The sequence below is a fragment of the Chenopodium quinoa genome, unplaced genomic scaffold (genome assembly GCF_001683475.1).
Source record: "Chenopodium quinoa cultivar QQ74 unplaced genomic scaffold, ASM168347v1, whole genome shotgun sequence".
Taxonomy (NCBI): Eukaryota; Viridiplantae; Streptophyta; class Magnoliopsida; order Caryophyllales; family Amaranthaceae; genus Chenopodium; species Chenopodium quinoa.
In genome coordinates, this window is record NW_018743815.1 from 1,027 (window position 1) to 12,130 (window position 11,104).

The 11,104-nt window shown below is 36.2% G+C and overlaps 2 protein-coding genes across 2 annotated transcripts; one reads left to right on the forward strand and one right to left on the reverse strand.

Annotated features, from left to right (window-relative positions):
* Positions 1-2,077: 2,077 nt before the first annotated feature.
* Positions 2,078-2,979, reverse strand: LOC110685487. Its single transcript, XM_021862019.1, has 2 exons — positions 2,897-2,979; positions 2,078-2,620 (listed from the first exon to the last, which is right to left on the reverse strand). Exon 2 carries the CDS (start codon positions 2,598-2,600, stop codon positions 2,199-2,201), a length of 402 nt encoding a protein of 133 aa, XP_021717711.1. The 5' UTR covers positions 2,601-2,620; positions 2,897-2,979; the 3' UTR covers positions 2,078-2,198.
* Positions 2,980-5,326: 2,347 nt separating this feature from the next.
* LOC110685488 lies at positions 5,327-6,253 on the forward strand. Its single transcript, XM_021862020.1, has 2 exons — positions 5,327-5,434; positions 5,711-6,253. Exon 2 carries the CDS (start codon positions 5,731-5,733, stop codon positions 6,088-6,090), a length of 360 nt encoding a protein of 119 aa, XP_021717712.1. The 5' UTR covers positions 5,327-5,434; positions 5,711-5,730; the 3' UTR covers positions 6,091-6,253.
* The last annotated feature ends 4,851 nt before the right edge of the window (positions 6,254-11,104 follow it).

Below are 11,104 nucleotides of genomic sequence, written 5' to 3' on the forward strand. Positions count from 1 at the left end.
GGAATATACTCCATTGTTGTCGTGTCAATATGAATCTAAGCTAAGCATTATCGTGGTATGTTCCTATCAGTTTTCCTAGCTTAGCTGATTGAAGTCTAATAATCGGCGCCTAATTTGTACTGTAATTGTTTTCTGGTTTGTTTAGTGATGTGCATGAGAACATATTCTGTGTTATATTTCGCAAAGATAATCTAGTGACTTCTATTATTAGTTATATATCAATTAGATTAAATAGAGCTACTTTGTATAGTAGGAAAAACTAATTCAGTTATAATTACTATCATCAAACTTGTTAGTTTCTTATAATTTATCATACAAAGTAGAAACAATTGGTGACTTGTGATCCCTGTGCTTTAATTTAATAGATATGCTACATCTCGCACCAAAGTAAAGCTCTTACTGTCAGTAACTCAACGAGGTTTCTGTGATATTTCATCTTGTTGTAGTTTATGTACGTCGTAGAAGTTGAACAACTTGACCCAATGCAAGTGTAGATAGAGTAGGATAGTCTTTTGCTCAACGACCTCATCCCTTCAAGCAAAGAGTTTAGCTAGCCTATTATTTGATTGAGTTATATGTAGTAATTTTACTCATATGGAAATTCAAATAGGTTTAACTTATTTGGTACAAAGGATGTTAGGATGGTACCAAACTCAATAGCATTTACATACGCTAGACCATTTTAGCCAAGAGCTTGAATTGGTGCATCATTCAAAAAGTCCCTCATCAGCATGTTCTGTTCATCGATCATGCTCATCAAATATATACTAATACATATCTCTCATTTGTGTTTCTTTCTATTCCGGTTACTTAGTTTTGATGTATTCAGCTAATATATGACCAAAGAACACGTAATTACATAATAGTGGTATAGAAATTATTAGTAATGAAGCCACAAAAACACATATATTTATATGAAGGCCACCAATTGAGTAGGTAATTGATATACGAAGTATTATTTAGATAATTGGATTATTGAAATAGTACATAAGTGCATAGGAAACATGAACACATTGCGTATCAGTGCAGGGAAGTTTTTATTTAGTACGTTATACTAGCTAGCTCGTAAGACTGCACCAGCATTATATTAGTTGGGCAATGCTAGCTCAACCCCAAACGACGTTAACTTCGACGGAGCCATACTTTCCGTTCATGGGTTTCTTCTCACTCACACCAGCTTCTTTGACTAGAAACACAACGTTACCGTTTGCAATTTCATCGTCGGGAGAACGGTATCATAATAATTGATGGTGACTCACCATCTCAGAAATCCTGAATCCGCCACTGGTCACAAGAATAGTTCATTAGTACGTACGTACGAGGATTTACACGTCAAGGTTTCAGTTGATCAAATCATTTAAATGTTTGTATAATGCATGGTTGGATCGATAATCCAAATCATGGTTTTAAATTCATGGTCTAAAGTTACTTCCTTGATTTCTCTTGAAGTGTGATTTACTTTCAATTTTTCGTGTATGTAGACTCGTGGTGTATCTTTGTGCTGTTAAGAATTTCTCCCCGAGGTATTTCCTCGGAGTTGAAATTTGCCACTTAATAAACGAAACTCTTCCTTCCCCTAAGTAATGAGAACTAAGGGATTTGAACCCACGACCTCAACAACATACTACGCATGCATAACCAACTAAGCTATTTTATATTTTCATGAGTTAATAGAGCAATATATATTAATACCTAAGTTGATCCATGGGGCGGGCCAAGGCTCCGGATAAGCCCCTCTTGGATCCGTCTATACCACATACATAGGTCATTTTTTTTCCAAAGTATTTCCTTCTAGGAAGCTTATCCATGTTATAATGTTAATTATGTTGATCAATTGGGCTTTATCGTGTTTTATAAAGTTAAGTATTAAGGAAGGCTTTTCAATAGCCCCCGGTAAATTGTACTCCGTAGATTATTTATTGGCAACGAAGCAGCAAAACACATATACGAAGGCCTCCAATTTAGACTTGTTAATCAATATGAGAAACTTGGAATTACCCCCAATTTAGTAGGTAAAAAACATATGAAATTACGAAGTATTATTAAGATAATAACATTGAAGTAGTACATGAACGCATAGGAAACGTAAGCACTAGTGCAAGGCAGTTTTATTTAGCTATATTAGCTAGCTTGCTAGTAATTCAAGACCGCACCAGCATTATATTAGTTGAGCAACACAAGCTCAACCCCAAGTGACGTTAACGTTCGATGGAGCCATACTTTCCGTTGATGGGTTGCTTCTCTTCCACACCAGGTCCTCTGACTAGAAACGTAACGGTACCGTTTGCAATTTCATCGTCGGGAGAAAGAGTATCATAATCCATCAAGTATGCTGTAATCTCCATTGCATCGGCGGCTTCAGGCACATTCACACTCGGCTGGCTTAAGGGAATGAATTCCCCTGGCCTCACGTCAATGCGTTGACTTTGAGGCCTATTAAACAGTGAAAATTGGTTACTGATTCCAAAGCGACCAGTTATGCTTCCGTAAACTTGTGCAGGATCTTCTCCATCGCCGTTGATGAGCTTAACACTCAGCGTAGCTTGAACATTGTTACTGAACATCACCTTTGTTGCTGCATATTCTTGAGTGCTGGCCATCTTTTGAGTATATTATTCTCCTACATACAAACCACAAATTATCAATTAAAATGAAAAAACACATGCTTTAGTGTCAAATACTAATTAAGATACCAATAAGACAAGGCCTAGTGGTTAAGACTGAAGGTTTGTGACTCTGTTTACAATATATCATTGTTTCAAATCACACACCCCTATTTGTAACTTGTATTGCCTTTGTAATCCAGTCGGACCAAAAGAAAAAAATACTAAACTATTTAAAATCAGTGAATTGAGCAAGCTAATTAATTAAAGAGATCAATAGCTTAGGCAGTTACCTTAATCAAGTATGACCTTCTTCTGTATGTAATCTGTCTGACTTGCAAACAATAATGACATGCTTGCCCACCTTTATATAGTGGGAGAAGATGTGATGGAGGCAATATTTAATTAATTGATTCGATGATGTGATTCTTTGGGGCCTATATTTAGCTCATCAGAATGTGATTCTTAAGCCTATTCTCAAAACGTTTTGTTCTTTTAAATAAATTATATAATAATTTAAGAGAATTTTTCAGTAGTCTCTTATTCTTTGGATATTGTTGCTTGAGGGCCGGATCAATCTTTCTTATTCTTAGATTTCTACTGTAAAAATCATATATCGATACAAGTATACAACGTGCACCCATTGGATATTGTTGCTTGAGGACGACAAATGATTAGCCCCCACATCCGATTCTAACTATCAAATACCTAACATTTTCACCATTATGATTAAAGTCTTATCAAATATTTAGAGGGAGTACCATACTATGGTCTCTTTTGTATGATCCCATTCATCGTCAATGCCCTTTTTGCGATGGTCATTTGGTTGGTCTTGAATTTTTTTTTTTTTTTTTACACACGTATTTCACTTTTGCTATGGGGAAAAATTTTAATTTAGTTTTACTACCATAAAAAAACAAGTCTGTTAAAAATTGCTACCACTTAATGGAATCTGTTGGGGTTCCGTTAAGTTTATTCAAAAAATTAAAAAAGAAAAAATTAATTATTTTAAGAAAAAGAAAAACCCAGCCACCACCTTCAACTGCCAGCCATCACCCGTCAGCCACCCTCCCCCTTGCCCTGCCGACACCCAAAGCGTCGCCCGGTGCTGGCGACTCCATCCTCTCCTTCTCCCTTTCCTCTACCTACGCAACCTTTCCCCATCCCTTATCCTTTTCTCTCTCGCTGCCCCAACCCCCCATCCCAAACCGGAAACCACCTCCCTCCCCATTTGCCCCACCAAAATTGGCCCCCCTTCCCATTCCCCCACCGGAATCGACCCCCCTCCCCTTCCCCTACCCTTTTTGGCCACCCCTAACCCTAAACCACCACCCCGAAACCACCATAAGCGAAACCCTAAAACCCGTTTAGGCTGGTTTCGGGCTGGTGCTTTAGGGTTAGAGGTTTTGGTTTTTGGTGCTGGGGAGTGGGGCGACTTGTTCAGAGGGAGGAGCAGCAGCAGTAGCGGCGCTTTTTGGACTTTTTTTGGTGTGGCGAGAGGTTGAAGGTGCGTAATGGTGGTGCGGTGGGAAGAGCTGTCGTGGGTAATTGAGAGGAGTAAGGGATGGTACGATGGTTGAAAGGTTGGGTTAAGGTCGCGACGATGGAGAAAAGGGAGGGGAAGTGGGGTCGCAGGCGCCGGGCGACGCTTTGGGCACCAGTCTCCGACAGGGGGGAGGGGGATTGCTGGGCAGTGATGGTGGCTGGGTGTTTTTATTTTCTTTTTTTTTCTGGTGGGTCAAGGTGGCTGACGGGAAGGTAATGAGGGTGTCTGAGGAGGGAGGGGTGGCAGTGAGGGTTGTTAGATCTCACTAACGGAAATAGTAACTAAAAGTGATATGTGGTAGCAATTTTTAACAAATTTGTTTTTGTATGGTAGTAAAAGAAAAATAAAATTTTCTCAGCAAAAGTGAAATACATGTGTTTTGTTGGTAGCAAAAGTGAAAATTTCCTTTTTTTTTTAAGTATTAGATTCTTTGATATAGACTTGAGAGTTGAACAACTTTTTGATATTCTTAATAATAATTTCCTTTGGTCCTTTTTATTTTTCTCACTTTTAAACTTTTGTCAAGAAAAAATTTCAACTCGAAAAAACATAAAGGATCGGATAGAGAATTTTTTTATCAAGAAAATATTATTTCTCATCTCTTCAGTTTATATCAAAGAATCTAATTAGTTTCATCAATAAAACGTACATAATTCTTTCATTAAAAAAAAAAAGAAGAAGAAGAATCTATATTTTATTATAAATAAAAAATTTCTATAGAAATTTTACTAATACATCGATATTTAAGTGTGGTCAGAGTTACTTATTCAGGGGTTACTTGATCAGGGGTTACTCTGTCAGTAAGGGATTACTCGGTCAGTAAGGGATTACTCGATCAGGGGTTACTCGGTCGGTCAGGGGTAACTTGGTCAAGGCTTACTTATTCAGTCAGAGGTTACTCGGTCGGTCAGAAATTACTTATTCAGGGGTTAATTGATCAGTTAGGAGTTACTCGATCGGTCAAGAGTTACCCCTAAGTAACCCTGCCCACACGGTGAAAAGCCACATATGAAAATTTGTGTTACTAATATATTGCGGAATATAACTAAAAAAATCTCTTAAATTATTATATAATTTATTTAAAAGAACAAAACGTTTTGAGAATAGGCTTAAGAATCACATTCTGATGAGCTAAATATAGGCCCCAAAGAATCACATCATCGAATCAATTAATTAAATATTGCCTCCATCACATCTTCTCCCACTATATAAAGGTGGGCAAGCATGGCATTATTGTTTGCAAGTCAGACAGATTACATACAGTAGAAGGTCATACTTGATTAAGGTAACTGCCTAAGCTATTGATCTCTTTAATTAATTAGCTTGCTCAATTCACTGATTTTAAATAGTTAAGTATTTTTTTCTTTTGGTCCGACTGGATTACAAAGGCAATACAAGTTACAAATAGGGGTGTGTGATTCGAAACAATGATATATTGTAAACAGAGTCACAAACCTTCAGTCTTAACCACTAGGCCTTGTCTTATTGGTATCTTAATTAGTATTTGACACTAAAGCATGTGTTTTTTCATTTTAATTGATAATTTGTGGTTTGTATGTAGGAGAATAATATACTCAAAAGATGGCCAGCACTCAAGAATATGCAGCAACAAAGGTGATGTTCAGTAACAATGTTCAAGCTACGCTGAGTGTTAAGCTCATCAACGGCGATGGAGAAGATCCTGCACAAGTTTACGGAAGCATAACTGGTCGCTTTGGAATCAGTAACCAATTTTCACTGTTTAATAGGCCTCAAAGTCAACGCATTGACGTGAGGCCAGGGGAATTCATTCCCTTAAGCCAGCCGAGTGTGAATGTGCCTGAAGCCGCCGATGCAATGGAGATTACAGCATACTTGATGGATTATGATACTCTTTCTCCCGACGATGAAATTGCAAACGGTACCGTTACGTTTCTAGTCAGAGAATCTGGTGTGGAATGAGAAGCAACCCATCAACGGAAAGTATGGCTCCATCGAAGTTAACGTCACTTGGGGTTGAGCTTGTGTTGCTCAACTAATATAATGCTGGTGCGGTCTTGAATTACTAGCAAGCTAGCTAATATAGCTAAATAAAACTTCCTTGCACTAGTGCTTACGTTTCCTATGCGTTCATGTACTACTTCAATGTTATTATCTTAATAATACTTGTAATTTCATATGTTTTTACCTACTAAATTGGGGGTAATTCCAAGTTTCTCATATTGATTAACAAGTCTAAATTGGAGGCCTTCGTATATGTGTTTTGCTGCTTCGTTGCCAATAAATAATCTACGGAGTACAATTTACCGGGGGCTATTGAAAAGCCTTCCTTAATACTTAACTTTATAAAACACGATAAAGCCCGATTAATCAACATAATTAACATTATAACATGGATAAGCTTCCTAGAAGGAAATACTTTGGAAAAAAATGACCTATGTATGTGGTATAGACGGATCCAAGAGGGGCTTATCCGGAGCCTTGGCCCGCCCCATGGATCAACTTAGGTATTAATATATATTGCTCTATTAACTCATGAAAATATAAAATAGCTTAGTTGGTTATGCATGCGTAGTATGTTGTTGAGGTCGTGGGTTCAAATCCCTTAGTTCTCATTACTTAGGGGAAGGAAGAGTTTTGTTTATTAAGTGGCAAATTTGAGAAATCAAGGAAGTAACTTTAGACCATGAATTTAAAACCATGATTTGGATTATCGATCCAACCATGCATTATACAAACATTTAAATGATTTGATCAACTGAAACCTTGACGTGTAAATCCTCGTACGTACGTACTAATGAACTATTCTTGTGACCAGTGGCGGATTCAGGATTTCTGAGATGGTGAGTCACCATCAATTATTATGATACCGTTCTCCCGACGATGAAATTGCAAACGGTAACGTTGTGTTTCTAGTCAAAGAAGCTGGTGTGAGTGAGAAGAAACCCATGAACGGAAAGTATGGCTCCGTCGAAGTTAACGTCGTTTGGGGTTGAGCTAGCATTGCCCAACTAATATAATGCTGGTGCAGTCTTACGAGCTAGCTAGTATAACGTACTAAATAAAACTTCCCTGCACTGATACGCAATGTGTTCATGTTTCCTATGCACTTATGTACTATTTCAATAACCCAATTATCTAAATAATACTTCGTATATCAATTACCTACTCAATTGGTGGCCTTCATATAAATATATGTGTTTTGTGGCTTCATTACTAATAATTTCTATACCACTATTATGTAATTACGTGTTCTTTGGTCATATATTAGCTGAATACATCAAAACTAAGTAACCGGAGTAGAAAGAAACACAAATGAGAGATATGTATTAGTATATATTTGATGAGCATGATCGATGAACAGAACATGCTGATGAGGGACTTTTTGAATGATGCACCAATTCAAGCTCTTGGCTAAAATGGTCTAGCGTATGTAAATGCTATTGAGTTTGGTACCATCCTAACATCCTTTGTACCAAATAAGTTAAACCTATTTGAATTTCCATATGAGTAAAATTACTACATATAACTCAATCAAATAATAGGCTAGCTAAACTCTTTGCTTGAAGGGATGAGGTCGTTGAGCAAAAGACTATCCTACTCTATCTACACTTGCATTGGGTCAAGTTGTTCAACTTCTACGACGTACATAAACTACAACAAGATGAAATATCACAGAAACCTCGTTGAGTTACTGACAGTAAGAGCTTTACTTTGGTGCGAGATGTAGCATATCTATTAAATTAAAGCACAGGGATCACAAGTCACCAATTGTTTCTACTTTGTATGATAAATTATAAGAACTAACAAGTTTGATGATAGTAATTATAACTGAATTAGTTTTTCCTACTATACAAAGTAGCTCTATTTAATCTAATTGATATATAACTAATAATAGAAGTCACTAGATTATCTTTGCGAAATATAACACAGAATATGTTCTCATGCACATCACTAAAGGAATGAACAAACAATATAAGTATATGCTCATAGTTGAAAGATGACATGGCGAGGGTGCCACGTGACACATAAACGTTTTTAGGAACGCTTTTAATATATAAGTATAGATTGCTCTATTTTAATGCATTTTTATGTATCACGTGCTTCACGAGGTTGTTTGTGTTTTTTATGATATTTTAGGTCCAAGGAAGAGACTTTGAAACACTTCAATGAGTGAGGAAAGACTTTAGAAGCAATGAGAAGAAGAAATGAAGCTATGGTTGCTAATGAGGAAGCAAGATTGAAGAGATAAGTTAAAGGGTCTTATGAAGACCCTGCACGGCTGTGCCAAACCTTTCACATCCGTGCAGGGGAGTTTAGAAGCTGAAGACCATTCTACCCAGGTTTGCACGGCCATGCCAAACCTTGCACATCCGTGCAGGGGAGTTCAGAAGCTGAAGATCATTCTGCCCAGCTAGGTTTGCATGTCCGTGCAGATGACGTCTCCCCAAGGCAGTAGCTACAACCTCTTTTTTTTAGCATTCAGCACGATCGTGCACTCTTTGGCACGTCTGTGCAGGGGCTTCACGTTCGTGCCAGACATTGGCACGTCCTTGCAGCCCTGTACGTAGTCGATTCCGATTCTTGTTTTCTCCGTTCTTTTAGTTTGGGGGTCATATAAATACTTTCTTTAGCCTATTTTGTAAAAATCTTCATCTTCTCTCTTAACTCCCTTAGGCTTATTCTCTTAATTAGTGCATAGTATTCCTCTCCACCCTCGGTTTATATTTTCAAAAACTCAATCATTTGTACAAGAATCAATTGAAGTTTGTTCTATCAATTTCAACAATCTCTCTAACCTCTAATCATCAATTTTAGAAATCTCTTTCCTCTTTCTCTCTTGTTATTTTTCTAATTTTATATGCTTTTAATCTTACTTTATCTCTAATCCTTGCTAATTGTTCTTGCATGTTCAATACATCTTGATTTTATCACTCCAACAGTTTAATTGAATAAATGATAGCTTTGGAATTAATTTGTTAGAATGCTTTCCACCATGTTTAGTGGGTAGTTTCTTAGTTAGGGGTTGGGTGAAAATCCAACCAAGCCATGGATTGATTGAATTAAATATCTTCATGTTCTACTTTGGGTTGATGTTATTTGTACTTGAGTCGATTGATTGCATGTGTATTTTGGTGGCCAACTTTATATTCATCATGTGTTCATGATCCGAAAGATTCTAGATCATGCATAAATATTCCATCAAAAAAATGGGCCTATAAAATTTGAGCCACGTACAACAATAAATTTGAAGGGATAGGTTTTTTTTTTTTTATTTTTTTTTTAAATCTCATAGTTTTCAAACAAGGTCTTATTTGACATTACATAATATCCTGTAATTTGATCGAATCTAATGGCATCTGATATAAAGGGGATTCGATCTAAGGACTTTGGAACCCCAATACTTAGGTATTACCCTAGGAGCTTAACCATCTAGCTAGTTGACATATACATGATATATAACGTCAAATTATATGTATGTAGCACTAGCTATAAGCGAAGCCTAGCTATAATGTAGCAACTTCACCTCCACATCATTTAAAGGGCCATAAAATAAATTATGATTAAAGTCCGTCTACATCATTTTCTCTATGTGGCACACCCGCTCTAAGCTTTTAGAAATAATGAAATTAGGGTGGGCTAATTAAACTAATTAAAAATTGAATTCAATCCGTGATAAACCTAATTCTTGGGCGCCCACCGGTTAAGGTCGCTGCGAGCCTAGTCAAAAGGACACATTTTATTGGGCTATAAGCGGGTTAGGTCAATGCAGGTTGCAACCCAATCGCGGATCGATAATGAACGGGCCAATAAACGATCAAGCAAAAAGAATAAATGGCAGAGAGTGAGGGATAGCTCAAGTGGTTAGAGCTTTCCTCCCGGTTCCAGAAGATCTTGGGATCGATTCTCACCCCCGCCCTTGTGGCTGTCTAAACACACAAAAATTTTCAAAAAAAAAAAAATGGCAAAGCCAACATTACATGCACATGAATGTGCAAATATCTATATAACTTATTTTACATTATTTATTTTCTTTTCCTTATTAAATTTGAGCAAATATTTTGGCCCGAAATTAAATTATTGATCCTACATTCCTACCCAATATAGACCATGTCCATTAAGGACCTATTAACCTTTGTACTAACTCTATACTCATTGGGCAAGTACCCGTCCAATACCCAGGTCTAGTCCATTTATTAATGGCTAAACATAGCTCAACTTATCTTGCATTTAAATTGCTAATTATAGTGCAAATTGAAATTTATATTTCATAGTTTATCATACTAGCTAGTTTCTACGTTTCTTCCTCCTAATTACTCATCCATCATCTTAAAAGCAACCGCATGCTTATTTAATGCAACTCTACATATAAACTATGAAATGTCAAATGAATTAGTATTATTAATCACTTTCATTCTGAGTTTAGACGCCACATTTTCATACTATTTCAGTATTATTTCTTCTAATTTATACTATTTCATTATTGTCGTTCCTTTTGAATTTTATGATATGCTATAAAATGGAAATTAAACTATGTAGTAATTTTTTTTTTATTAGTTTACAATTGGTGGTAGCCTGGTAGGTATTCCAGGACAATATTGGATTAAACATCAGATCAATTAAATGGAAATGAGTTGTTAATAAATGTTAGAAGAAATATATGTTTTTTTTTTTTGACAACTGAAGAAATATTGTTAATAAATATATTGCTAATAAACAATATTGTAAATAAACTAATAAATGTTAGAAGAAATATTGTTAATAAACATATTGGACTAAACAATATTTCTAATGAGTTTGAAGACTCCACCTTGAACCGACTTGATAATGTTATATATTTAATGATGAAAGTCAATATGATATATCCTTTCTTTAATATATGATTAATATGATACTATTTCGGATATTATTGCTGTAATCCTATCACCTTATTGATAATATCCGAAATAGTATCATATTAATCATATATTAAAGA

What these genes read in the sequence shown, in the direction of transcription:
- LOC110685487 (XM_021862019.1), bottom strand. Translation starts at nt 2,600, where the DNA reads ATGGCCAGCACTCAAGAATATGCAGCAACAAAGGTGATGTTCAGTAAC.
- LOC110685488 (XM_021862020.1), top strand. Translation starts at nt 5,731, where the DNA reads ATGGCCAGCACTCAAGAATATGCAGCAACAAAGGTGATGTTCAGTAAC.